Source organism: Poecilia latipinna, unplaced genomic scaffold (assembly GCF_001443285.1).
Source record: "Poecilia latipinna isolate Pla-1442-1.1 unplaced genomic scaffold, P_latipinna-1.0 Scaffold1460, whole genome shotgun sequence".
Taxonomy (NCBI): domain Eukaryota; kingdom Metazoa; phylum Chordata; class Actinopteri; order Cyprinodontiformes; family Poeciliidae; genus Poecilia; species Poecilia latipinna.
In genome coordinates this window covers 60,278-87,903 of record NW_015114076.1, presented here as the reverse complement: position 1 = coordinate 87,903, position 27,626 = coordinate 60,278, and the positions used below count along the sequence as shown (strand labels likewise).

Here is a 27,626-nt window from a genome sequence, read left to right as displayed (position 1 = left end):
TAACTCACAACTCCTCCTAATCTAGGACAAGCACACCTAGACATCCTTCATGACTCTAATGTTTTACTCGTGTCGGGCCAAAAATACGTCCGCTGAGGTTAGTCAAAGTGGGTCGCCCAGCAGCTTTTTTTGGATCGCGCAAAAAAAAAGCAAAAAAAAAAAAAGAGAGAAAAAATCAAAAAAAAAAAAATGTGCCATCTAAATGATCGCTGTCTTCTGAAACCCACCCTGGATGGCGAAAGCCTTCCCAGTCAGTTTATTTTTACAAGTATCAAACTGGGTCAATGACGCCACAGAATAATGCAAAACCCAATTTCAAGAAATCCAAATGACAGCAACGCATGAAGTCCTTTTCCAAAACATTTTATTGGTCTTATAGAAAATAAAGAAAGCTGTATCAACAAACATACAATATATACATCAATAACTTAGACACCTCGGAGAATCACATTTAAATCCACAGCTGATACTGTATAGGAATACATAGTGCTTATCTACAGATTGCAAAAAAGTACAATAATTTAATTTATAAATAGTTACAATTAACTATTGTCTGTTTTCATACAAAGTACTGCAATATTTTATTACAACCCATACAGAAAAATAACAAAACAGAATATTAACTTTGTATTACTCACTTATATTCCGTTTGAAACACAAACCCACTCCACAGAGCAAGAAAGAGAGAGGGAAAAAAATAACCCTGCACAGTCAACCGTTTACAAACTCCACTTTTAAAAAAATCCCAACGTCTCGAGAGCTAATAAATTCAACTGCCACACTAGTGCTGTAATAATCCTCTCCAATATGTTGCTTACAAAGAAAAAAAAAAAAAGCAATGATCAATTATAAAATTACTTGTGCAGAATAAATTACAGTGTTGAGATCAATTAGAAAAATGCCACAAAATGAGGACAGAAAATGCTGTGGAGGATGCAACAGAAAATAAGGAGCATAAATGACTGGTGTAGCAGCAGAGGAGGACACACACACACACACGTACATAAAAATATGTATCAATTAAAACAAAAAAGACAAAAGCAGATTTTGCATTAGACCCCTGGGACAGACACTTTAGTTGCATCCACATCACAAACATTTGTAATTCCATGATATCTAAGCCAATTAACGTTGAAATTAGAAATTCGGAATCTGAATAAGGATGGATATTTTGTGGATTCCAGGGGTACCACACGGTTTTTAAGTTTGAATTCTTTACAAAAAAGAAAAAAAGAAAACAAAACTTGGTTGAGTTTTGTCTTCCTGAAATGATGTCAAATTTGTAAGAAAAAGGAATTAAAGGACGCAACTTAAACCTAATTGAGAATTTTATTTAAAAAAAAATATTATTTTTTTTCATATTTGGCAAATCTGGAAAATGATAAAAGTTCGTTTCAAGACAGCGCAGAAAACCTGGAATCCTTTAGGTCAAAAAAGGGGTCGAATGCTTTTACACTTACTCAGGAAGCAAAACTTCAGGAATAACAACACACATTTAGCAAAAAAAAAACATATGCATCTCAAAACAAAGCAGCAAGAACATTTAAACAACAGACTAACAACTCTGACAATATTAATTTAACCTTACACATCTCTCCCACATCTTTCCACTGAGTTGCATATTAAGGGTCACTTTTTTTACAACGATCATCAGTACCTACTGCAGCTACATACTATACACCAGTATGCGTGATAAAGAGTCGTCGCCTTCGAGAGGAGATTCAGAGATTGCTCGACAGTGCCACTTGAACACCTTTTAAAGACACTTGACACGAAAAAAGATCAACTCCACAAGACGGCCACGGTAATAAGGACGCCAACATCGATACTGGGCTATGTCAAGAGTCACAAATACATTTTCCCACAGTTAACCCGTCACCGCAGATAGCTAAGCATGTTGACAGAGAGAGGGTAGGACGACGTGCGCGTAGACAGTGTAACCAGCACCCAGATCTCAGACGTGGAGTTTTGCTGAGATGTTTGTTTTGAGAGTGACTGTAGATTAACACCTCAGTGAGGGCGACCCCTGGCTGAAGTGTGTTCCGTTAATGACGTTGAACAACTGCGTTCACCTTGAGGTGCACAGCTGCTTCAGCGCCGGTTCTCCTTCTACACAACCAGGCGGTGCGACGCTCGGCACGGGGGGAAGCGCTGCTGGCAGCTGCTCTTGATTGTAACTACATGTTCATGCCGTCTCTTTCTACGTGTGCATTGAAGCCCTTTATGACAAGTAAACTAAATTTAACAAAAAAAAAAATAGAGAAAAAGAGAGAAAACAGAGCTGCCATCCATGTTGCCACTTTGCTTCTTATCGAGAACTGTTTGTTTTATTTTTAGTGGCCTGTTTTGTCCTGAGCAAAACAAGCAGGAGCTTAGTGCATACATACAAACCCTCAGTCAAACCATGCCACCTTTAATCTAAAGACCCACGGGTCAATTTACGGAAGATCTGCCTCTTTATTTGGTGGATTATCCAGATATAGGCTTAGGAAACTGCATATTTTATTTCTGCTATCTACAGTTGAAGTTATACATATGCATGAAGGACAAGAACGGCGCATAAATTTTGAGCTTTAAATTGTGCATTTATCCAAGGTAATTATGCAACAAAAAAATACGAGTCAGCACCTAAAATTTCAATTTATTGTAAATGTTTAAATCTACACACAGTCAAAATGTGTTTTGTTTAATTGTCCTGTTGGAACACAAAACTGTGAAGATGTTTAAATTATTTTACCCAAATTATTACCCACAGATTACAGAAAAAATTAGTTCAGATGTGGACTGAAATCTAAAGATTGAGCCATTTGGCCACAATAATAAGTCCAAGAAGTTAAGCTGAGGAAAAAAAAAAATCAAAGCAATATAGATTAATGCAATGATTTCTACAAAGGATAGTTGTAAAATATTCAGTCAGAATGATGTTAGTCTGCTGGTAGCTACAAAAAGTATTAGGTTTGACGGCGCCTTGCTTAGGAAAATCGGTAACACTTTATTTGAGGGGGTGAGCATAAGACTGACATGACACCATCATAAACATGACATAACACCTGACATGAACATAAAGAAGTCTTTATGAATGTTTACGACAGTTGTCATGAAGTATCATTGGGTAAAGACATTTTTAATGCAAAGTTGCTCTAAAAAGAGCATTAAAAGTCCATTAAAAATGCCAACTTTGCATGATTTTGTAAATTATGATAATTTAATGCAAAGTTGGCATTTTTAATGGACTTTCAATTCAACTTTTAGAGCAACTTTGCATTAAAAGCATCATTATTTACCGAATGACACTTCATGACAACAGTCATAGACATTCATAAAGACTCCTTTATGTTCATGACAGGTGTTATGTCATGTTTATGATGGTGTCATGTCAGCCTTATGCACACCCCTTCAAATAAAGTGTTACTGGAAAACCTAATTAAATAGTATTTGGGGAGTGGATGGACTTGTCCACTAAATTTTTAGCTTTAAAAATTCTCAAAGTTGTATGTTATATTGTGAGTTCGCCCCAGAAGAAGGAGAATTATCATTATTATTATTAATGATAATAATAGTATGGAAAAAGATACATTAAAAGACTCCAGTTAATGTCCTTCATGTCAATGAGTGTATGTAAACTTCTGAAAGGAACTGCAGTTAGCATCAAGTAAGTGAAAACTAATGAAATCTTCCCAACAATAAAGCTCTTTATTTTCAGGTCACAGAGGATATATTTTGAAGGTATCCAACATCAGGTGCAGCATACTTTTAGTTTAAGCTTAATTTAAATTCACAGACTATTTCATTGATATCTGCCTTACACTGCTCGCTGACGTAAACTCTTGATGACAATATGATTGGTAACTAACACCGAGAAAGCAGAGGATATCACAGATGCCAATATGCACACAGACAACTGATCTTGTTCACACCACCTAGTTTAGCTCTACAGATTAGTTTTTTTTTTTTTTTTTTTTAAATAGCACAGCGTTGACATCTATACAGTGAACAACACCGCCAACTTGCCACTTATACGTCACATTACGCGCTACCCCACTGTACGCGCCTAGTCACTAGAAAAAAGCTATCAGACTTCAATAATAAGCCACTTTCGGTACAATTGCAAAAGAGATGTCACAGGATTTTATTTTTTTTAATGAGTTTTCTTTTTCTGTATTTCTATAAACAATGGCGTTTGATCTACCAAGTAATAAAAACCAAGAACTCAATGATAGACAAAGTTTTCTACACTTTAACAATTCAAACAGTAAAGCTTGTGTAAAGACGTTCTTTTGGAAATATTTGACGGACATGTTAAGAAGTAATTACAAAAAAAATTAATATATATATATAGAGAGAGAGGGATATCTTTTAAAGAAAACGACGTATTTTCTCTATGACCAAAATGAGTGTCCTCACAAATCGTGAGGGTATCACTGTATCAACATTCAGGTTTTCGGACATTATAGCGGAATCTTGTCATACTGGAATGGCACTCAGCTCTGGAACGATATCGCTAAGATAAATACGCAAGATCTCTTTTTTTTTTTTTTCCCCATGTGTGTTTTCAGTGCATACATATATTATTGCATCTACCAGTCATGTCGTTAATGACAACTTCACTGAAGCCTTTCACGGATGCATAAACGGAAACGAACGCTAGGTTTGTCAGCATTGTTTTATGCCTATATCACTGAGAGACACCTAACACCAAAACAAAACAAACTGAAATATCACAAGTTGGACTTAAATTGCTAGTTTTGGGTTAGATGTTTTGAAGACTTCTGTAGCATTAAGACCAAGAAAGTGAACTTTCATTATTGATCCTTATTCAAGTCAGTGCAAAATAACAAGCAAGAGGGCCTTAAATTGTTAGATTTGATTGAGTCAGTATTAAGGAATTGGAGGTAAATAAAGATGAACAATATCATCTTATATTAAAGAAAATGGACGATTGCTGAATTGCATTGCTCATAGTGAATCAGGAAGCATTTTATGACTGTTAAAATAAAACGAAAAACACAGGAGACCCTGGACCGTGTTAAAATGCACTGACTAGTTCAGAAGTGAAAATCTTCCCTCTGCCTATTTTGCTACTACGACCTGGCCTCCGTTTTGGATTTGACGATGGTGATGACGCTGGTGGCAGCTACTTTACCAGGGATGAGGGGCCCTATCACGGAGGCCATGGGTCCCCTTCCTGTAGTGACGGGGCTGCGCGCCACAGTCCTGGCAAAGCTCTGGAGGGCTTCATACTTTGAGCGCAGAGCATCCAGCTCCACCTTCATGCTTGCATTCTCTGTTGCCAGCTTGTCCACTTCCTGTTGCAGCTGGGCTTTTTGCTTTTCCAGCTCCTCCTTCTGGGTGACCCGCTTCACCCGGCAGCTTGCGGCGTAGCCACGGTTCTTCAGGGTGCGCCGCCTCTGCTTTAGCTGCAGGATCTCTTCTTTAGAGAGCCCCCGTAAATGCTGGTTTAGTTCGCGCACCGACATGGTGACCAGCTCATCGTCCGTTAGACTGGTACCATTTTCTCCAGGCTCCCGCTTCACCTGCAGAGGCAGAGCAATTAGAAATTATCTTACATCAAAACTGGTTTAAAAAAAAAAAAAGTCATCATTAAAACTCAGGGTGGGCGACGTAACAATATTAGGTCATGGAGGGTGGGCAATTTTTTTTTTTCTTCCAATTTTACCAAAAGGCCACATAAGCAATTGTGACTGTTATCAATGATCAGATCATTAGCTGAACACAACTTTTCCAAGCACATATTTGATAATAAACAGAAAATATACATTTTATCATCTTCTGGCAACAGTAGACATTGCAACTGAACAATAAAATGTGACCCACCATCCTGAGAACTGAAACGTTATACTTGTAACCCTTGGGAGTCCCTTCATTTGTGCTCCACCTGTGTCCGTTGGACACAAAAAAATACTATTTTAAAGTTTGACAGAAATTTTTAACAGTGAGCATGTATCAACATATTTTTTCAAAAAAAAAATCAATTATTTAATTCAGTCCTCATTACGCATGAGAAATATATAGCAATTTTTGGGAAATTTTAGCCCTTATCCAGGTTCAGCCCTCCTTTCTCTCTCACTTTAGAGAAAATAAGAGAAGCTAAAATTAGATTCTTCCCCCCATCCCATAAATGCAAACAGTAGTTTGAAGTGTAATCCAAAACTGGTCATTTCAAAAATAGATAGCAACCTTGACTGATAGTTTTATTGTATTTGTGCCTTATCTATAAAAATTGATGGGCTTCTAGTACAAATAAAAAAATATAAATTCTTAGTGGAAAATAAAACATCAAATTTAAACATCAAGGAATGATAGAAGAAAAAAAAATAAATTACAATGATGGTTTATTGAAAAGTACATTTTAAATGCGTCACTGGGACAAAAATACAAAAAGGACAAAAATTACTCTACTTAGTTAAAAGGCACTACGGTTTGAAATGGGAAAAAAAAAATTGAAATTCCAACACCAAAAAAGAAAATCACAAATTAGGAACAGTCCTAATAAAACATTTTTATCAGACATTGTTGTTTACCTTTAAGGCCTTGTTTCCTTTGTTTATGGTATTCATGCCACAAGAGAAGCCTCCACCTGTACTGCTGGTTGTTCTGTGAAAAGTCATAATCATAAAAAAAAAATAATAAAAAAAATATTGCTGTCAAAAGAACAAATTAATTTCAGTGCAAAATAATATATCTCTGGCAAATAGGTTCCAGCCTGACTTTGACCCACAAATATAAAGTAGGTCAAGGACTTCAGACATCCTTCTCAGTGATACCAAGAGTGTTGAATGAGAATTCTTTATGCATCTGTCAGAACAAACAAATAATTTGACGCTATGTCTGCCACAAACGTAAATCGGGTTGATTTTAAACAGGACATGCAATCTAGAGGAAGGCACATAAACCTTCTGCGGCGTCGTCAACAAGGATTATTGGGAGTTGAATGCAGGATGCCGTTAAACTGGCTGGCAGCACTTCGCAATATCTCAGAAAACAGAGTTCCTTCTCCCAGGTACACAGGGCAGCGAGCTACCCAGTCTAGACAGTCGCACCTGTCTTGGAATCAGCTCGGCTATAATCCCACAAATCAATAAAGGGGACGTAACTAGTGCAGAGCCCAGAATAACCAGGCTGCAATGCAGTTTAATTTTTGTTGTGTCAGTACAGAGGGAACACCCAGGGAAGCTGTGTGAGTGAGAAATGTAACTAAGGGGTGTAAAGACAGAAGGTCGAATGCTGTCTATCGGGTGAACTCCATCATAAGACGAGACACAAAAACGCACACATACACACACGCATGCACGCAAACACACACACACGCAGAGTTGTGACTGTGAGTTTTGCTCTGCACGCTATAAATGCTGTGTCAGCGACACCCACCACAGTCCGCCCACCCAGCACACTGCCTCCGTAAGCTGATTTACACAGCCAGCAGTGTTACTACATAAACAAACACATGCTGGATTTCTTCTTCTTTTTTTTTTTTTTTTTTTTTTTTAGACAGCATCACACCAAATAAAGTACAAAGAGCTACAGCTACTGTGTGTGATGGTGTGTGCACGCAAGTGAGTGTTTTTGGCCTCCGAGCACATTAAGCCAGTCACGTATGATGTGTGGAGAAAGCTCAGTGAGGTAAGACAAGGAAAAAACAGATGAGTCGCAGCTCTGAAGTGCACTATAAGAAGGCCGGGAGATTGCCATGGCAACAAAAGGGGAGCTACAGGTGGACCGGTCACCTGAGCCAAACAGGGAGAGACAGACGCTTGTTAAAAATGACCTGAATACGACACGACTGCACAGGCTGGGGACATAACATGGGGTCAGATTGTGACTGGAATTTTTTTGATGCTTTTCACTCTAAAAGATAAAGTCCTCTTAAAAACAGCAGTGTTCTGCTGTAATGTGGTTGCATCCCACCCCGCCTTCAGCGGACTTTTTAAATGTGGTGTTTTCATCCCTGATGGGCTGGCTATGAATAGTCGTATGATAGTAACACCTACTTTTTACAGGCCGTTGCAGTGACTCATTTCCAGTAAGCATTTGGACCACAGATGCAAAGCATAATGGGATAATGGTCTGTCTGATGATGCACAGATAATGGACAAACAGACAGGAAAGCATGAGGCTAATAGCTGTTAGGATAAGAGCGAGAAAAAAGAAAGAGCTACGGCAGCACTGATCAAGCTTTTCACAACTAATATCAATTTCCTCCTTTGTTTTTTTTTTTATGAATAAAACTTTGATAAATTTATTTCCTTCGAACTTTATTACAGTGACTATTTTGTTCCAAGGATAAGATTATCTTCATTTATGCATCATAACATATGTCCCTGCCATTTTTCTTATTTTTAATAATCTGAAGGCAGGGCATTTATAAACTAAAAATTTTGGAAGTTCTTTGACGTGTGTACGAACGAAATGAAAGGCACTTAATAAATAGCAAAATCAAGTAAAAATTGGTTGCTGGCAATGTCTGGTAGCTTGGTTTAAAAACTGCTAACATTTTCCACTTTAATCAGATGTTATAGAAAGCGTTTGAATGAAGAGGACATTCCTCTGCCTTATGAATCTCAGAGTCACACAGTACAGCTATTAAACACTATTATAACGATTATAATAAATCTGCTTTTTTTTGCAGGAGTAAATATCATTTTATGTGTTACTTTTTGATTTTGATATAAACACAATATATTGCATTTTATTTTTTTTTACCCAAGGTTATCATAAAGTGGGAATATCATGCTACCATGCCTATTAAAGATACGCGTTCTGTCACACAGCTGTGCGAAGGCATGGCTTGGCATTGTGAAAGCTCACCATATGACACCAAGGAAAGATTGTGTCCAGGCTGCAAGCCTCCAGCACAGGCTGCTGCCAACAGACGGCTAGCAATGACAGGGCATGGCAGAACAACACAGACAAGGTCCAATGCACAGCTGCTCCCTTCCACTGCCGGGCATGTCATACCTCACAGAGACAAAGAGGCATCCACACAAATAGAGAAGCCAGGGAGAGGAGAACACACCTACAATTTTCTGCAGAAATGACAAGGGGATGTCAGAGGTGCTCCAGTGAGTTATTTGATAGTGACAGGATGGCTTTAAGTTCAATAATTCAAACAAAAACAAAAAGTCCTGCAGCATATTGCCTCGCATTAAAAATTCCAGGCCTTTAGTGAGCATCTAGCCATCGGAGCAGTAGGTGAGATCTGCAGCTCGGAGCGCAGGGGGCATTGCAGGTGGGGACGCAGACGTCTTTTGTGGATGCTTGCTGAATTTTTATGAATCGCCTGGAAGAACGCTGACAAATCAGGGCTGATTGCTTGTGGAGGAGAGACATCACACCCACAGGAAATAGAAAAATGCTGAGTGTGGTCACCCACAGAAAAGGAATGGTGAGAGACAGACAGAAAGAGAGAGAGAGAGAGAGAGAGAGAGAGAGAACGTGAGGACGAGATGAAAAGAAAGAGAGACGAAAAAGCCTTGTGTGAAATGCGTGGTCGGCACATTTAGAGGTGCCTGAGTAGAGCAGGTTGAGTTAAAAAAAAAATACTGATCTCAGCAAGGACCAAAACCAAGGTGCCAATTATAAGTTGTGAAGTTGAGCCAACACAATAAGAGCAGGCCAGCCGACCATCAGAAGCAGTCTCTGTTCATTCAAATCTACAAAGGCAAGCTCAGGTTCATATTCAAGAATGATAATAAAAAATAAATAGAAAAATCTGCTCTCCTATAAAGGCTGATGTAACATGATAGATTTGGCTGTAAGCCAGCGGCCTGCCTTAAAGATCTCGTCACAGGGTTTCTCCAGGGGGATGCCAAGGATGAACACCATTAGCTGGGGGACTTTTTGTTGATGGGGATCCAGAGCCAAGGCTCCCGTGCACTGTGTCCCGATGGTGAATATTTATCACTGTCGTTTACAACCTGAAATGGGAGGGGGATGGTGGTGGGGTGTACCAGGGTTTTGGAAGCAGAATAGAGATACTCAGGAGGAGATTCTTCAAGGATACATCCAAGGCCCTTCTATCAACAACTGTCTCAAAATGGCGGCAGGCTGGTGGGGGTTGGGCGGAGGTTATATTTCTGGGGACTGGAGGTGGCACGCATGGTGGTTTGGGGCTGCAGGGAGAGCCATCTCCACTTGACAGCAGTGTAACGAGATTATCAGGGCCATAAGAGCAAACAAAAACCCCTGAAACCTGCCTCAGAATCCAGATTACGACAGCGCCTGCCGCCTGAATACTAAACAAAGCTGGGAAGGACTAACAGGATACAAGATTTGCTCCGCCAAGGTAGTGGATTTCACATCGCCTAATACAAAAGGTATTTGCAAAGAGACGGAAAACTAAAACCACACAAGTGCATACATATAAAAAATGCCATGATCAATACTTGCAAAGCAGCTTCTAAGCACTTGGTTCTGGCAGCTTGATATTAAGTTAAATAAAACTAGACAGTGGAGATGCATGATGAGAAAAGACTTTTCCCTGGGTCTATTTTTCTCTTCACCAATTCATACCCACATATTGCTATTTCCTAAACCTACCAGTGTGTTTCTTTTAACAATAAGACATTGTGGTAAATTAATAAAATTAAAAACGTAAACGAAAATGGGCTAACTGAATTCTAAATATAAGGAACTATGGAGCCGAATTAAAACAGTAAAGATAAGTAACTACCTTCTGGTAAGTATTATTTTCTTGAAGCCACAGAACTTACAATAGACAAAGTAGATAATGAATAATTGTCAGAACTGATGCCTAATGTTTTTCTATCGCAGTCACCCAGTGCCACAAAGAGGAACACATTTATGCCCCAATACTCAGATTGGTAGTAGTACCTTGCCCAAAGTAAACTTGAATCAAACACACAATTTTAAGATTCCAGGACAAATACCTTTCTGGAACCACTACCAGTCCCAGTCATGCCAGTTATAAAACTGTATAGCTTAAAAACATTGGAATGTTTTATTAAAATTGATGCCACAGTTTAATTGTGCAACTAAGCAGATGCCAGAGAAAGTGCTTACAGGAAGTCTATTTTTTTTTTTTTTTTTTTTCAAAGATCCAGCTCTTTGTGTTGGCTCCCTTAGATGGCCGCTGATTGCCTTTTATTTTTATTAACACAAGCTTTTTGGTTATGTTATATATTTACTCTCAAATTGTACAAATTAGTGAGAGCTTATTTCTCACTCTAGAAAAGTAGGCACAAATATTGTCAGTAATTGTTAGCCAGCAGAGTAAAAACAAATCCCTCAAAATAAAATGCATTTGGTTATTTAAATAAATGTAAAAATTAGTGGTGCATAAAGAATAAAATATATGAATATATTTTCAAACCCCAATGCTTGGACAATTTTTTTTTTTTTTTTTTACTGTTGAAACATAAACAAATCAATATTTTCAGATTTTTGTCATTCCAAATCAAACCCCGTAAAGACAACTATTGATTTGAAGTCGATAATTTTATTGATTATCAAGCTTCCCATTTTGTTTTAAACATAAAAAAGGCTAATGTTGATTACCTAAGTTACATTAACAGGCAAGCAAAAGAACTTAAAAAAGCTATGCTAGCCTTTTCTCGTTGAGTCAATCTTGTATCATGACTTCATTTGCCGTCTTATTCGATTGTTCTTACAGAGTTGAGATGATTTAATGTAATCAGCCAGCATTTTGAAGCTGTACGCCACAAGCACCCCACCTCAAGAACTCACCGCGCCTGAACAGACGCCCTACTTTCAGCACCTCCCTTCTAATTCAGATTCAAAAAGATCACCCAGAAACTCAGATCTAATCATTTCTCCTGTCAGCTGAGCTAAGTCAATTATCAAGCAAGCTGCATGTGTCGGGAGGCATTTAACTGCAAATTAAAAATCAGACTCCTCTGATCGCTCTGGAGGAGCGATATGGGCTGAGTGGTGCAAACTTAAGGATGGAGAAACTGTGTACGAGTGCATCTGAGCAACAGTAAGGTACGATGGGAAGAGAGGTGGGAAGCCATTAACTACTAAGTATTCAGAGCGTGAAATAAGACTGACAAAAACAGCAAGGAGGAGAATCATTCAGTAGCTTTCAGAGTGGAAATGTGATCTGCTTGTAGTAAAAGGGAAATACTCATCTATGTCCTTTTGTACAGTAAAGGCTCTAAAAATAAAACTAATCAAATTTTTATGTGATCTCTGTTGTTGACATAACATCTCAAAATGAGGGGCCAGTGGACGGCTTGTCAAACATTTTAATAGATTTGCCAGTCTCTGCTCAATTGTGTGCTGCAACTGCAGTACTACTATTCAGTAACAAACATTAAACAGACAACTGTTACAAATGATGACAATAATATGACTGTGTAATTATTGTGACAGGCATTAGAGTGGCTGCCAGTTTAGATCCTCTGTAAACAGCACTGATTTGAACTCCAGCAGAGAAAGGAAACTCAGCCGACAATTTAGAGTTTTCTTTTATTTTTATTGTCGAGCTCTTCTTAAGAGGTTTTCTGTCCTCACAGCCTACAAATACACAAGTACTGACACCTTCACCTGTTGCCTGTTCATCCCAACGCCTGCAAAAGCATGGGCAACTAGCTTTGATAGCTTACATGTTAATAAGCAGAACTAATATAGACTTTGTGTAAAATTGGTATAAAAATATCAGGTTCATGGCTAAAAATAAAATAAAAATGTACAAATAAAAAAAAAACATTTAAAATCAGTTTTAAAACTTTAAGCCAATCATACCTGATTATATATTTCAATATTCACTGCTTTCAGATCAAACATCAGGAAACATCAAATTTCCAGAATAATTTCAAATTCACTTTTTTTCTTTAGCAGGTAAATTGAAATATATGCCATTTAGTGTGTTGTTTGGGTGACATAATCAGGTTTTAATATTAATTCAAATAAGTTTATAGATTCAGATGAGTAGTAAAATATTAAAACTTTTCCTAAGAAGATTAGTCTTTTAAAATACAAAAAAAAAAAAAAAAAATCAGTTAAAAAATGGTTTTGTCCAATTTGTTCCATCTCTTGTGAATCCCATTGTCTTCTATAATTATTTATCTTTCATCTGATTCCAAAAGTTTGATAATTTAGGAAAAATATCTCAGCTAAAAAAAAAAAAAAAAAGAAAAGAAATTTGCCAGAATTGTAACCGAGTATATCAGGGGTACAGCTCAGGTTGACAGCTTCTGACACAAAGTCAGAGAAGCAAGGCAGACATGGCTTGAACATTTGTGGAGGCAGGTTAGTGGATATATTGGTGAAAAGGTGTTGAATATGAAGCTGCCGTGGAAAAGGAGAAGAGAAAAACCACATAAAAAGGTGCATGGGTGTAGTGAAGAAGGATATTCAAAGATTGGTGTGACAGAGGAGTGTGCTGCAGGCGGGTTCCGATGGAAGTGGAGGATGTGTTGTGGCGACCCCTCAGCAGTGCAGCTAAAAGAATAGGAAGAATTTGCCAGAATTGTTCCTATTTTGTGTTTTCCCTTGTTATATATAATAAGGTAATTTATGTTAATAGGATCACAAGCAAGAAAAAGGAAAAAAAGAACAACAACAAATAAAGAAGCTACCACCATCCACGGAATAAAAAAAAAAAAAAAAAAGCATGCGGCACATTATCTCAACTTCTGAATCCAGTTCATGTTGGTTTAAAGTGAAAACATGAATCACTGCCCTCAGGGAGGGTTTTTTTTTTTTTTTTTTAAGTCGCTCATAAAATGAGGTTTATTTAAAAGGACTAGTTTGTGCTCTCCGATGTTTTCTAGTCTTACAGAATCTATTTTCAGGCTCGGCCGCCGCTATTTACTATCTGAGCTGCTCCGTCAGTACAAGCAGCAGGCTGGGAGAAGAGACTCTGGACCTTCAACTGTATCTGCCTGGAGGACTTGCTTAAACAGGAAGAGAATATATTGTGATACTGTGGCAGAGGAAGTAAAGGTTGAGGGCAACCAACATCGGTATACAGAAAAACCTTGCTGCTTACTGTAGCACTGGCATTTTTAAGGATATATTGTATTGACCTGACATCGTAACCTTTTGAAGCGCAAGTGCAGACCAGATTTATTAGTAGCATTTCAATAATGAAAACTTCACAAAATATTATAACGGCTTAAGGACAAGTCACTTTTTCATATCTTTTTCTCCTATCATTTTTTTTTATTCAAACTGATTCAAACAGCTGAATTTCTACAGAAAAGATACAACACAAAAACAAGATATTAGTTACATCTATGTGATTCTCCCTAAGTAAAACCTGATATTGAAACAAATTTATTTGAAAAATTCTAAATAATACTTTAGAATAATTTTTGAATTTTTAAAACATTTATTTGTTTGCCCCGTCTTACATGTTCCTTACTGACTGAATCCTTCAAAAGACAACTGCACATGTTTTTAATGCTCCCAAAAACAACATTAGGGAGCATAACAGGGAGCTACTCAAACATTTAAAGTATGTTTTCACTTAAGAATTTGGTTACACTGAGTTGCTTACTATCGTTCACAAAAGAAGGACATGAAAATAAATCATTTAATTTTCTATTCATCAAAACTTGCAATTTTTAGCCGATAAAAGGAACCCAGTAGCAAGTGGTTCATTAATTTAAATAAAAAATATATTTTCTTCTAAATATCTGAATTGATGCATACATGGGGAAAACCTTGAAATTTCTTCATTGCTGTTAGAACATAAAAGATACTCAAAACTGTGTCTTTTAAAAACATGTCTAATTGGTACAAAATTATGCAATCACAGAAGCTACTTAATAGAACTGTCCCCCAAACACTTTTACAAATAAAATGAAAAGATATACATAATTTCATGTTCCATTTAATAACTCAGTTTTGTGTGGATCTTTGCTATTATTAACAGAAGTATCAATCAGAGATTGAATAAACCTATTATTCAGTTCACTTAAATCTGTTTATTAAATCACAAAATGCATTTGAATTTTTATGCTGCTCAACCAGCAGTGTGTGCTTTGATTTTTTTTTTTTTTTACTTTTATCATTATACTTTTTTATGCATAAATGAAAATAATCTTACAGCTGGATTTAAAACTATTACCACTCTCAAATAAGCTGCAGCACGTTTGTGTTTTATGTGTCGCAGTCCTTAGAAAAACAGACAAAAAGTAATCAGTCAAATTTTTAATTAAGTCAGCCCTTAAAAAAATTCTAATCAGTACTGGCCAGGAAAAGTGTGATAAGTGTAACTCTAAATCCAATGTATACTAGCAGATTGCAGTTCTCACAATCCTCCAATGGGTCTTCACAATGTGGTGTCTTTAAAACAAGCTCCTACTATTCTAAACCTTCTCGGAAAGTAAGACACCTACTAGAAACGGTCCTAGTTATGTCTTTTTAAGTACCTGAAAAACATGCAAGGAGACCAACTCTGAGGCTTTCACTAGTTTTATCTTGACTTTGTTTTTACAGCATTACAGGGATTTTTCTTTTTAAATCACTTGCTTCCCCATAAGAGTTTAAAGCTGATCTGTTCCGCACAGAATTTAGTCAAGATAAAGAATGAAAGGTTAGCCATGAGAAAGACGTGCACTTATGCTCATCACGTTTACTCCACTAAATTCTGAGTAAACAGAGAGCCCTAATGAACACAGCATGTCTAAGTCAAGCTCCAAGAAATCCATCAAACACACTTTTTCGACTATCTGGATGAAAGTATTACTTTGAGGAGTGAAGGGGGGCATATCGCAATGCTTAGCAATCCTAATCCGCAGCACACTTGCAAGTGGTTTCATCACCAACATTCCCTCCCTATTCCAAAAGGAGAGGGCTGAAAGAAAAAATATTGATCTTTTCCCTTCCTTCCTCCAAGGCATTTCTATTTCCCTGTGCAGCTTAAGCAGCACTTTTGTGGACAAATCCTGCATTTGTGTTCCTTTCTGGAGGCTAATAATTGTCCTGAATAGGCGTAACGACTCCCAAAGCGCAGCTGAGTTGGCTGTACAGTGGTGTTGGTGGCCAGACTGTACCTCTGTGCACAGCTAAGTCTTGCTTCGTGTTTCATCAACCTCACATATCCTCTTCCACCCTCCGCCGCCTGCCCACTACAAGCAACGCCACTGGGTATGAGTTGTGCACTCAGTTCACCTCTACAATACCTAGCTTTATTTTATCCTCACCACCTCAATGAAAGAGGAGATAAATCTAAGAGCTCATCTCCGCCATTCTCTGCCTCCGTCCGACGCTTATATGGACCATCATCTTTCCTCGTTACCTGCAGAAAGAGGCAGGGCAATGGGCATTACGCTTTATTGCAAAGCCAAGCTTCTGATGTACGATTGCCCTGTCTGCTAAACACACTTCAATGCGCTCCCCTTCTCTTGCATGAACAGAGATGATGAAATAAGTTGGGATATCTGTGCAAGAATGGGCAACTTCTATGTGTTTTAGCCCTGGCTATGTGTGCTCAACAGTTTCCAAGGTGACTTTTCAAATTGCACAGAGACTATCCATGGATAATTCATTACCTGCAACCCCTCTATAAGCTCTAATAGGCAGCAAATTTCATCATGTCACACTCAGGGAAACAAGAGCAGCTGTCATCCCAAAATTAAAGTAATTAAGAGCTGCAAGACTTTAAAATAAATCATAAGGAAGGTTAATCTTAAAATATATGATTCACATCATGCCTCATTCAATATTAAAATATACATTTAAATGCTAATTTTCAGGTGGTGTTTTTGTATTTTCTTTTTTTTTTAAATCATGCAACAATTAGATATGACCCAATTTTGAAACGGCATTTGATTAAAAATATTAAAACACACAATATCTGCTTATTGTGCAATTTAAAAAAAAATGTTTTTGACATCGCAGTTGACACCTAAGCATTTAGTCTAAATGTGTTTGTTGATGTACATCATGACAGCGCTGCAATAAAAAGCCACATTCTCAGCGGAATGTCGATGAGGCTATTGATAAATTGCCTGATGGGTCATCACTTGATGCTGATGGCTTGGGGAAAGATGAGAGATCAGCAACCAGATCTCCATCCGTCTCCTACTAATAACGACGGGCTCGGTGATAAACATCGACACTCATCTGGCGAGGAGACCTTTGTCCGGTGGTGCCATATTTCGGGGTGGATTCTGACTAAGAGAGCGCCTAAATACATCATTGTGATGATTCAGCATGATAAAAATATCGCGCCTTCTAGTTGGGATTTTAAAATGAAACAATATTGATGAGGGACGCAAAACCGACTGGTCTGATTTGACGATTGATTTCAAATAGTAGTGAGATGAATTAAGATCACTCCAGGTGAAGCAATTCAACACGAAAAGGATGGTGTGGAAGCGATTTCCTGGAAGATCAAATTCATGCACATACAAAAGCGACATCATCATGCTGTGATTTCTAATAATCGCGTTCGCTTCTGACCAAAAATGTCACAAAAGGACACTGCAACCAACCTGATCTGGCAACACCGCTGGCTGGCTCGGCTGCCGCTCGTTCCTTCGCACAACGAGGTGATGAAGCAGCAGGTTTGACCAGCGAGAAGCGCATGAGTTGACAAACCCCACAGAGAGGCGCTCAGACACGGTGGGCAAGCAAAGCACACCGGGCGTAATAACACAGAGCAAACTAATTATGGCAAAGGGGAACCTGCACAGGTTACACGCTGGTTGCACGCTCCTGACATTCCGCGACTCAACCTCTCGGCGCCCCGCTCGTGCGAAAGTGGCAAACAACTCCCCGCCTACAAAAACAAGCAAGCAAGCAATGCGATACAAGCAAGCGAGGAAATCCCCGTGCCTCTGTCTGCACATTACAACTGTGGCACCGAGCCATTCTTCGCGGGATGGGAATTGGCCACCAGGTGCGAAACGGATGGCAAATACCGCTCCACGAGCACTAAAATCTGAGTGTTTTCCCCCTTTATTCGCATTTTACGAGCGTACAAAAGATTAGCCCTGCATAGTAAGAGCACAACCTCTTCCAGTAAGCCACTGTGTAACGTACCAGGTTTGAACTTTCAAAATAAATCCCCTAGTAAGAAGATAAACACGTGTTTTAAGCGGTCGAGTACAGCGGACGCTTTAGTTTGAAAACCGTTTGTGGGAGCTAATACAGTTAGCTTGACGAGCTAACTGTGCTAATACATCTCTGCACACTCAGCACAACAGCGAGTCGCTTCGCTTTCCAGACTCACCTGAATTTAAAACGATGTAGCTCCCTGAAGTCAGAGCTGCCAAACTCTTCTTCTCAAACCGCGGTGAGGAGGAGCGAGCATTACAAATAAATATGAATTTGGTTTTAGCAGCAAAAGAAAATAAAATAAAAAAAAAAGAAGCGATTTCCAGATATCAGCTCGTGCGCTCCTTGTTGATTGCTTTCTTGTACCAAAGCCAGACGTCATCGTGTTTGGTCACGTGTCTCCATTCATGAAAGGTCTACTTTCCTCAAAAGAAAAGCAAACATTTCAATAATAATAATGAAAAAAACACTTTGAACCTATTGTTATATTGAACACTGCTTACACTTGCTGTGCCTAAATAAACAGAGACTGCAAATGTACCTTAAATCAATCAGAAAACAGCATTTGACAGAATTATTATAATTAATGTAATAATTAAAATATTACATTAAAAAAGGTATTTTTTTTCCACTATAAAATTAACACAAAATTGGCCCTCTTATAACGGCTTTTCTGTTGTTTATAAAGGCCATTTTGTAAGAGGTGGTTGAATTGAATATTACAAGGTATCAGAGTAAACTGCACATCACATTGTTGAAATTTTTATTTAAGCATTCTCCACCAACTTCACACCCATTACTTGGTGTTGAGCAATCCCAATATATTACATTTTGTCATTGTAAAGTGATGAAATGTGGAAAAAGTACTGGGGTTATCTATATTTTGGTAAGGCACTGCTAAAACAAGCAGACAAGATAATCTTACAAGATAATCTTACTTGGGTATAACACTATATTAAAAATCATAAAACATTGTGATAATATAAATATAAAGACTTATGTTTTTTTTATTATTCGCAAGTAAATATAAGGACTTAATCAAATGTAAGCAATAAAGCGCCCTTACTCCCACTTTTTAAAACAGCCTGTAATGATAGTCTTTAGGTATCTGATTATAAAATCCCAAAGTCGCTTCTAATTTGTTACAACTAAACCTTGTATCAAATTTTTACACAAAAAAATCCTAACACTTTCTTTTTTTTTTAGAAAAATAGCAAAAATAAACCTTCTGCCCTTACTTTAACTATATAAATAGTTAAACATGACAATTTCTGTACGGCAAAGAAGTCAGTAGCATCAAACCCAAAGGGATTGCCAAGTTTCCACAATGTCAAATTAAAGGGTTCAACTATATTTTTTCAATTCCGAAAAAAAGAAAAAAAAAATCCCACAAAAATAATCATTCACATAGTTTTCCTTTTAATATGGTCAAAACCTATATAAATATGATTGAGTCTCCCTGAAGTGACCACTGCTCTACAGTGTTAAATGTTTTGGTTTCATGTTCACAAACAGTGGTCAACAGTGGTTCCTAGACAGTGTATATACTGAACGAGGCATTTCAAAAAAAGACTCAGTTTTTCTTGATCTTGGGGTTGGTGGTGTTAAAAATACTGATTCCACGAGTTCTGACACCGACAGCATCTGCAGTGACGCCTGGCTGCTGAAGAACTTTATCCAGAGTCGTTTTCTTTATTGCAGCTGGGGAGATCTTCTCTTGGTCAGCCAAAAACTGAAGCTCCCTTACAAAAGATACATGTAGAGCATAAGAAACATAGGATATATAGCTTTCACTGCAGTAAGAAATCAGGTACTTTAAATCCGGAAAACCAACAACATTAAGAAATCTTTAAAATATGTCTGCATAACAGCTCCATCTGCTGTCTGAAGTTCATATTTAGTTTAGAATCAATTTACATTAAAAATGGTTAAAAATTGCATTTTTGCTAGGTGCCAATATTTTTTTTCCCCCCACTTCATCTGATCAACTTACCTCGTTCTTACACAAGAGGCTTCAACCGCATTTATGAGGAGGCTTCGGAAGCCACCACTCTCCATGACGTGAAGGGCGTGGATGGTGGCGCCCCCTGGTGAGCAAACGTTGTCTTTAAGCTGCCCAGGGTGTTGCTCTGAGTCCAACAACATGCGAGCGGCTCCCTTTAGAGTAGCATAAAGAAGGAAATGATATACAGACTAATGTTTTTTCTGTATCATTAGGCTGAGCATCCAGATTCTGTCTGCTGTCAGCCAAGACGGGCTTAATTAATCTCCACTGCAACAAAAAGGTGCCTAAATAAATGCCATGACATGTCTATTGCCTGGAGTTTCCAAACAGAAGGTTAGAATTTATAATGCTTAAAAATGTCAGCTTTTTATAACAAAGACGCAAGACCAAAATAAATATATATATTATAAATTTAAATCCCAAGAATGCAATTAAATTAAGTCTACAAAAAATGGATGCACTGAATGGACACCACAAATTTCAGATTTGTATTTGTGAAACAAATTTAAAAGCATGCTTTTCAACCATTTCAAAATTATGCAAAACTGTGTCTTGTCCTATCCCATAAAATCCCAATTTTTGTGGTAATAGAATGACAAAATGTTAAAAACTCATGAACACCATTGCAAGGAATTGCATGAACAAATGTAGCATAGCTATACAAGACGATTTTAAAGAATTATTCTATCCTGAATGCCTTGTTAACAGTAGGAAAATAGTCCAGGTACTAAGATCACCCTATGGAGCAATGATGCAAAGCTCAGAGTGACTGCATAAAATCCAAGAACTAAATATCAGAAATGTTAAAGATTATGAGAATTGAAAAAAAACAAAAACAACAAAAAAAGTGTGTCCTGTTATTTAACAAAACAAAAATAAAATTACTAGTGTTTAGGTATGCTTTTTGGACCAAACTGTGCCATCGACTTTACTGTCAAATATGAGGGTCCTACCAGCAGGGCTTGTGCACCGAGGCGTACAGCCAACCTCCTGGGCAGGCCCATTTTTACCCCACCATCAGCAAGGGCATCCACAGCTAGGAATGCCTACAAGACAACAATCACACAATTACAGAGATGGAAAAGGGGCAACTATCCAGAGAGAATCATATAAGCAGGAAGGCAGCATTTTCTAAATGCTGTAAAGCAAAGCAAGCTCACATAGGCGGGTCCACTGCCGCTCAGGCCTGTGACGGCATCGATCAGGTCCTCCTCCACCTCAGTGCAGTAGCCAACGCTAGCCATCAGCTGCTCCAAAAGTTTCCCATCCTCCACCTCTGCATGTGTACCTGTTGCATAGACGGTGGCCCCTTCACGCACCACCACTGGAGTGTTGGTCATGCAGCGCATCACCTTTGGAGAAGTACGATACTGCTGCAGTTTCTGTGAAGCGGTAACAACAAAATCTTCAAGGACCTGTTCTCTTAATCATATAATACGTGAAGAAGAAGTAAATGCAACGGCTAAGACTCGCCTTCTCTATGGAGCTGATGGTCACACCCGCAGCACAGGACACAATAAGGTGGCGGTCTTCGATATCTGGCCCAATCTCATCAAGAACAAAGGGGATGATGTGGGGTTTCACAGCCAGGAAGAGGACATCACTTCTGCTGACCGTCTCCTTGTTGCTGGTGGTAAAGTTCACACCCATTTTCTATAAATACAGAAGTTTTATAGAAATTAGTTCAATGTGAATAAAGAACTACAAAGTTCTGACAAAAACTTTACATGCACTCATCAGTGGCACAAATATCCCATTAATCCAGAGCTTTTATTAATGAATTTGAACCTTTATTTTTTTTCCAAGAATGGATTGATGAGTTCTATAAATATTCAAAACAAGAGATGGATGAGATTAAGCCATATTTTGTATGATCCACACAGGTTAAAAAAATAAATAAATTATATATATATATATATATATATATATATATAGTCTTACATATTGCAAAACATTGCACGTAAGGGGTGAAATCTCCTGAAAAAATCTGGCTGTTATAACTGGACCCAAACACGCATAACTGATTTTAGAATGAACATTTAGCTTCTAGGACAACCAAATCAAGTGAAAATAGTGCCAACAGCGTCCAAAACCACTTTCTGTCACATCGTATTATCAAATCCAGCCAGAACTTTTCCAGAGCCTGGCTGATGACTGAAATATAGTTGATTTATCCACAACCTGCCCTGGAGGTTTTGGTGGAGGTGTATGTATACATTTAATCCTGTAGAATTTTTTGCCCTGGTTGTAATAGATAAAATACATTCTTTAGTCTGTCACTCAATTATAAACAAGATTTTTTTTTTTTTTTTTTTACTAACCAGATATACTTGTTGAATATAGAGAACTGTTCAAATCAAAAATTAACAGGCTGTGACATTCATGGACATGACAAATGTATGTACCCACCCGCAGCTGCTGCACTGTGGGGAGTTCAGTGTCTGGAGAGCTCGCTGTGATTCTGTGGGTGGCAATCACGCCTTGGAGGGGGAAAATGTCCAGAAACAACTTCAGTGTATGATTGCAATCTTCAAAAATACAAGTCAAAACCTATTAAAACGCAAATGTAAAAGTCTAAATTTACCTGCGACCGAGAAGCCTCTCACCAAAGCCTGCGCCAGCTGGCCAGCTCCTATAAATCCGACACTCATTATGCCTGAAAATAGAATAAATTGAATATTATATCATACAGTATGTTTGATATTTGTTTCGCCTCTTTTTCATCACTTCCACGAGTACGTCTCTTCCTGTGTACGTAGTAAACAAACCCTTACTTCCTTGTTATCCGAAAGCATCACGTCACATAATGTATAAGATCATATTTTTGACAAATAGCATCTTTAAAGCAAAAAAATTGACTTACAAATGAGAAAGATTCTTCGAATTAGCAATGTAGCAACAAAATATTATGATTTCAAAGTCAGCGTGTTTCAGTTTCCTCTCCACGTCCAAGTCGCTACCTGTAAAAACACCAGGCATTGGCAGATGTAATCAGCCAATGAGTGTCTAGCTTTGGGTATACGTAACTCGTGTAACCAATCAACAACCTTAATGGGCGGGACTTGGAAAGATGAAGAGCCAGTTGTGTCGGTCTGTACCACACATCAGATCCCTTGACCCAGATATTGAAGAACCATACTGAAATTGACAAAATTAGTCGAGAAAACGGTATTTGCCGCGATTTCTCATGCGTTGACAACACCAAACATGCCAAAAGCCACTTGTTCTGCTCTCAACGTGTGCTTCACACTGAAAAATCATTGATTTTTCGCCACCTTCTTCCCTCCTTTCCCCATGTTAATAATATTTGTAGTGGAGAGAGCCCATTGTTTGTCAAACCAAACATCCAATATCCAAAGATCAACAAGCTTCTGATTGTGGTCATATCTTGTACTCAGACAAAAGAAGTGCAATATCCAAAATTTGGAAGTTGTATTTTACAGTTTGTTTATCAAGTTTGGGTAACAATAGGCAAAGATCCATCTTATTGTTTATTGCTTCTTCTGTTCAAGTAAGAAACAAAAACAAAATAGACAAAAAATGCCAAAAAGACAATTAAACTCCTTTTGTAAGCAGGTGCACCCTAATTGTGAAATTCTCTGCCATTGTTTTTATATTGTCTCAGTTCCACTGATTATCATTAGCACAGCGAAAAACCTATTTGTACAGACAAGCTTTTAATTTAATTTGATGTTATTTTTGATATGCTTTTCCTATGTTTTGTGAAGCACTTTGTGAGTTTCATATGTGAAAGGTGCTAAGCAAAGACAATTTTACACACTTCTACTTTCATACTTGCAAGAAATAAATATAATCTTTAAGAAATCAAGTTAAAAGTCAGCCTGAACAATTTTTAAACTTCTTCAGATAAAGAAAGAGATGCAAAACTAAACATGGTCTGTGTTTTGGGCATTTTATTGAACACTGGAATATATATTAGAAAACATATTGGAATAAAGAATGCCACATTCATTCAGTGCTAAAACTGTAATGTAGATAGAAAGCAATTAAATACTCAGTTAGGTTAAGTCAGTTAGGTTTTAAAATGTATCAGATACATTTACATTTCATTACCAAATTGCACTCCACCAATTATATAATGCAATAAGAAGAGAACAGAAAACAGAAAGAGAAAATTCTTGAATACTAAAACCAATATCCAGTCTTGGTGCACACAGTAGACCTTACATATTAGGCAATTCTCTAAGGTATATCTTGTTGAAGTCTTTAAAACAATAAATAAGCTGCTAATTCTAGAAATGTACATTTATGGCACCAAATAGTGGCAAACGGAGAAAGCAACATGCTTAATACTGTCTAGTACTTTTAAGGTTTTTAGTATATAACACTATTGAGCTATGGATCAAATATTCTTCACAGAAACTGGAGTAAAAGTTTGTTTTTGTTTTTCAGACGGCAGAGCTGGAGACAAATCGAATCCTCTGAGAGTAAACAAGGTCAATAAAATATAACACGAGGTTGACACAGGTGAAGACTGCCACAACCAGCTTACTGTCCCAGGGGCATTCTCCCCGGGGGCAGTCCTCAGGACGAGCATTGCTGCCGTACTTTCTATCAAAGCTGAAGATGGGCCAGATCAGTGCAGTACTGAGGTAGAGGATCACAGCAAAGAACGTGTAGATGACCACAAAGCGGTCAAATGGGAACCTCAGCGCGGCGGTTCTTCCGGACACTGTCACTATGATGACAATCACTGTGACAGAGAAACAGAGGCTGTACACCACCACGCAGTACTGGGTGGCAATGTACTGGTTGTATTCGCTGTCGTTAGCAAGAGCCCCAAAGATGATACAGGCCACAAATCCCTGGACTACCTTGAGCAGACCAGACACAGTGGCCATGTAGCCCACCACAGCTCCTGGTTTTGCTCTGGTCAAGAATACTTCCACTCCATATGGGAAGCAGCAGACGCTGGAACAGACGGTGACGGAAATGCGGTAGATTTGTACTTCGTAGTCCTCGTCAGAGTACTCTGTTTGGAGAAAGTATACTGGGTAGACCACAGAGGCAGTGATGTACATCAGTGTTGCCAGCATGGCGAAGGCGACAGTGAAGTTGTCCCAAGAAATTGGCATGCAGCTGTGGAGCCGTGTGATGTCCAGGGTGAAAACGACCAGTGTGACGGTGAAGCTGAAGCACCAAACAAACATACAGTAGGTCCCATAGTTTGCACTGTAACCTGCGCTGTGGGACACCAGGGCGATTATGGTACATCCAAGCACCAGCTGGCATATTCGGGCAGCACCCAAAGGTGACAGCACAGCGTCCTTGTTGAGGTAGTGTCCCCCATGTGGATCCATAGCGCTGCTAGGCCTACAAAGTTCCGATGTCTTCCTTTGGGATATTCTTGTTCTCAGTGTTGGTGTTCTTACGGCCTACTCCCCCCTTTCACACGGACCTCACCCTTGCCTGGTTTGCTCGTAAAGATGACCACTAATTACAAATGTCTGAACGTGCTTTGTAATTAGAAAAGCTTGCTTGAGCTCAGGTTACATTTACAGACAGATATGTAGAGGTTTCTCTGGAAGACTTCGGCAATCAGATAAAAAAAAAAAAAAAAAGATTTTGGAAAGTTTCTTCTTTGCCACACAAATCGTTAAATTGCGTCCATCTTCAGTGCTCAAAACTCACTCAGTAAGGCAATAAACAAGCCATTTTTTTCCTTTTTCCATTATTGGTACAGTTGAAGTCCATTAAAGTATATTCTTTTCTTGCTTACGGCCTTCCTTTGTTGTTGTCCAATGTAAAAAGAAGTTTCTGTTCTCACTGAATTCCTTTAAGAGTTGTATCCAGACTTAGGTCTTCAGCAATAGCTATTTGTGATGAGAGGTGGACAAGTTGTTGTTGCACCTGTCAGGTCCAGTAGGCCTTTAATTGTCCATCAGATTCAATCTTGTTCTTCGGGTTGCTCTTCCAGTCTCCTTCAGCCTCTTTTGGATTTGGTTTTTTACTTTTCTCTACCTGAGCAGGCACATCCTGTTCCTCCCTGTCTGAGTGTCACTGTGCACTTGGTGGACTGCTAGGGGTGACTGTTTAAATGAAAAGTTTGTGAAGAGCCCAGGCTCACCAGGCCTTTGCCAGCTCTATAAATAGGGGGTCTATATTCCACAGAGGGGCGGGAGGCTACATGTGGCTGGCACCCTGGGAGTCGTATTTCTGGAGAGGCTGACTCAGAGCTCCCTTCAGCATAAGAGACTGGCATTTACATGGAGTGTAATGACAGGGAGGGAGGTTAAAAACTTCCATTAAAGACATAAATTACACATGAGTTGAGAGAGATGATTATACACGAGGGAGAGCAAATTTAGCCTAAACACGTGAGAGGGAGGCGGCATTTCCAGAACAAAGCTTCAACATGTAGGATCAGTGTTCTTTAATTTTTTGATTTATGAACCAAAGAATGGGTTTTACTGGGACAACTACCCAATAATCTTTTCATAGCTGTTGATGATTACCAGTGCATTTTGATCCAATACAACTCTGCTTTATAGACAATATTAAATGAGAATAGCTTAGAAAGATCAGAATTTGGGGCATTTTGCAACGCCTACAAATTTCATAAGTGGAAAAAAATACACTGGGATTAAAAGAACCTGTTGTGGCTCTTTTAAGCCTGGTGAAAACAAGCCTTTTGTCTTATGCTATTTGCTTTGTAGAGGGTCAGGGATATCAGCTGTTGAGAAACGACTGCTTCCTGGAGGCGTGGAGTGTGTTTAGGTTTTAGATTTTATTGAATTGCTAATGTTTGTTCATGATGTATAATGCACCAGTTCCACGCTAAGAAGCTTATTGCAAATTGCTTGTGCTGTAAACAACCATCCTCCACTCCAAATACAGTTATATTATTAATTCAATATTTGGAAGTGTGGCCAACACGGACTGAACGGCTACATTCACTTCCTCTGCTGCCATTCCTAAAACAGCGCAGAAATTCAGCGTCATCGTTTACAACTTTTCCTTCTGTTCACTGATTGGCCCGGTGGAAAATCTCCTGGACACAGTCTATGTCAAAGGGAGAAAGCCCAGACTGTGCTGTAAGCGAGAATTTTGTTTTCCAAACGGTGTTGCACAAGAAGGCATTAGCCAGGGGTTGCTCAAAACTGAGAAAATGCCCCAGGAAAAGCTTGTGGTTCCAGACCAGCCTGGAAAATCTGGAATATTATGGCATTTTTTACCATTTCCAGTTCAATATATAGAAAAATGGTAACATTTTATTTGAAGGGGGGTGAATAAGACTGACATGACACTTTCATAAACATGACATAACACATGTCATGAACATGAATAAGCCTTCATGAATATTTATGACTGTTGTCATAAAGCGTCATTCCGTAAATTATGACACTTTTAATACAAAGTTGACATTATTCAAAATGTCTTTGTTATGACAACTTTACATTAACCAAGAAATCATTACTCTTTAAACTTTATCTTTAATAACATAAAGTTACCTAATTTTTAAAGTGAAATCAGTAATACTTTTATAACAAATTTATGTCAGTAATGATTTATTGGTTAATGTCAAGTTGTCATAACAAAGACATTTTGAATAATGTCAACTTTGTATTGAAAGTGTCATAATTTACCG

General features: G+C 38.3%; 3 protein-coding genes across 3 annotated transcripts; all 3 read right to left on the bottom strand.

The window, feature by feature from the left end:
• Positions 1-3,951: 3,951 nt before the first annotated feature.
• Positions 3,952-18,100, bottom strand: LOC106962789 (transcription factor MafG-like). The gene is given in 4 exon segments (XM_015057410.1): positions 3,952-5,534; positions 6,543-6,615; positions 17,448-17,485; positions 17,488-18,100. Coding segments are annotated over 4 exon segments (618 nt in total). The 5' UTR covers positions 17,542-18,100; the 3' UTR covers positions 3,952-5,081.
• A 661-nt stretch (positions 18,101-18,761) lies between these two features.
• Positions 18,762-23,013, bottom strand: pycr1a (pyrroline-5-carboxylate reductase 1a). Its single transcript, XM_015057411.1, has 8 exons — positions 22,881-23,013; positions 22,602-22,673; positions 22,427-22,497; positions 21,491-21,670; positions 21,178-21,399; positions 20,971-21,063; positions 20,006-20,169; positions 18,762-19,754 (listed from the first exon to the last, which is right to left on the bottom strand). Exons 2-8 carry the CDS (start codon positions 22,666-22,668, stop codon positions 19,586-19,588), a joined length of 966 nt encoding a protein of 321 aa, XP_014912897.1. The 5' UTR covers positions 22,669-22,673; positions 22,881-23,013; the 3' UTR covers positions 18,762-19,585.
• A 900-nt stretch (positions 23,014-23,913) lies between these two features.
• Positions 23,914-26,108, bottom strand: myadml2 (myeloid associated differentiation marker like 2). Its single transcript, XM_015057399.1, has one exon. It carries the CDS (start codon positions 25,336-25,338, stop codon positions 24,427-24,429), a length of 912 nt encoding a protein of 303 aa, XP_014912885.1. The 5' UTR covers positions 25,339-26,108; the 3' UTR covers positions 23,914-24,426.
• Positions 26,109-27,626: the final 1,518 nt, after the last annotated feature.

Excerpts from the sequence above, each read along its gene's own strand:
- pycr1a (XM_015057411.1), bottom strand. The coding sequence starts at position 22,668 with ATGAGTGTCGGATTTATAGGAGCTGGCCAGCTGGCGCAGGCTTTGGTG. Across the intron at positions 21,064-21,177 it reads GCGGCAGTGGACCCGCCTAT|GCATTCCTAGCTGTGGATGC; the intron begins GTGAGCTTGCTT and ends GTTGTCTTGTAG. Across the intron at positions 19,755-20,005 it reads GCCTCTTGTGTAAGAACGAG|GGAGCTTCAGTTTTTGGCTG; the intron begins GTAAGTTGATCA and ends ATCTTTTGTAAG.
- myadml2 (XM_015057399.1), bottom strand. The coding sequence starts at position 25,338 with ATGGATCCACATGGGGGACACTACCTCAACAAGGACGCTGTGCTGTCA.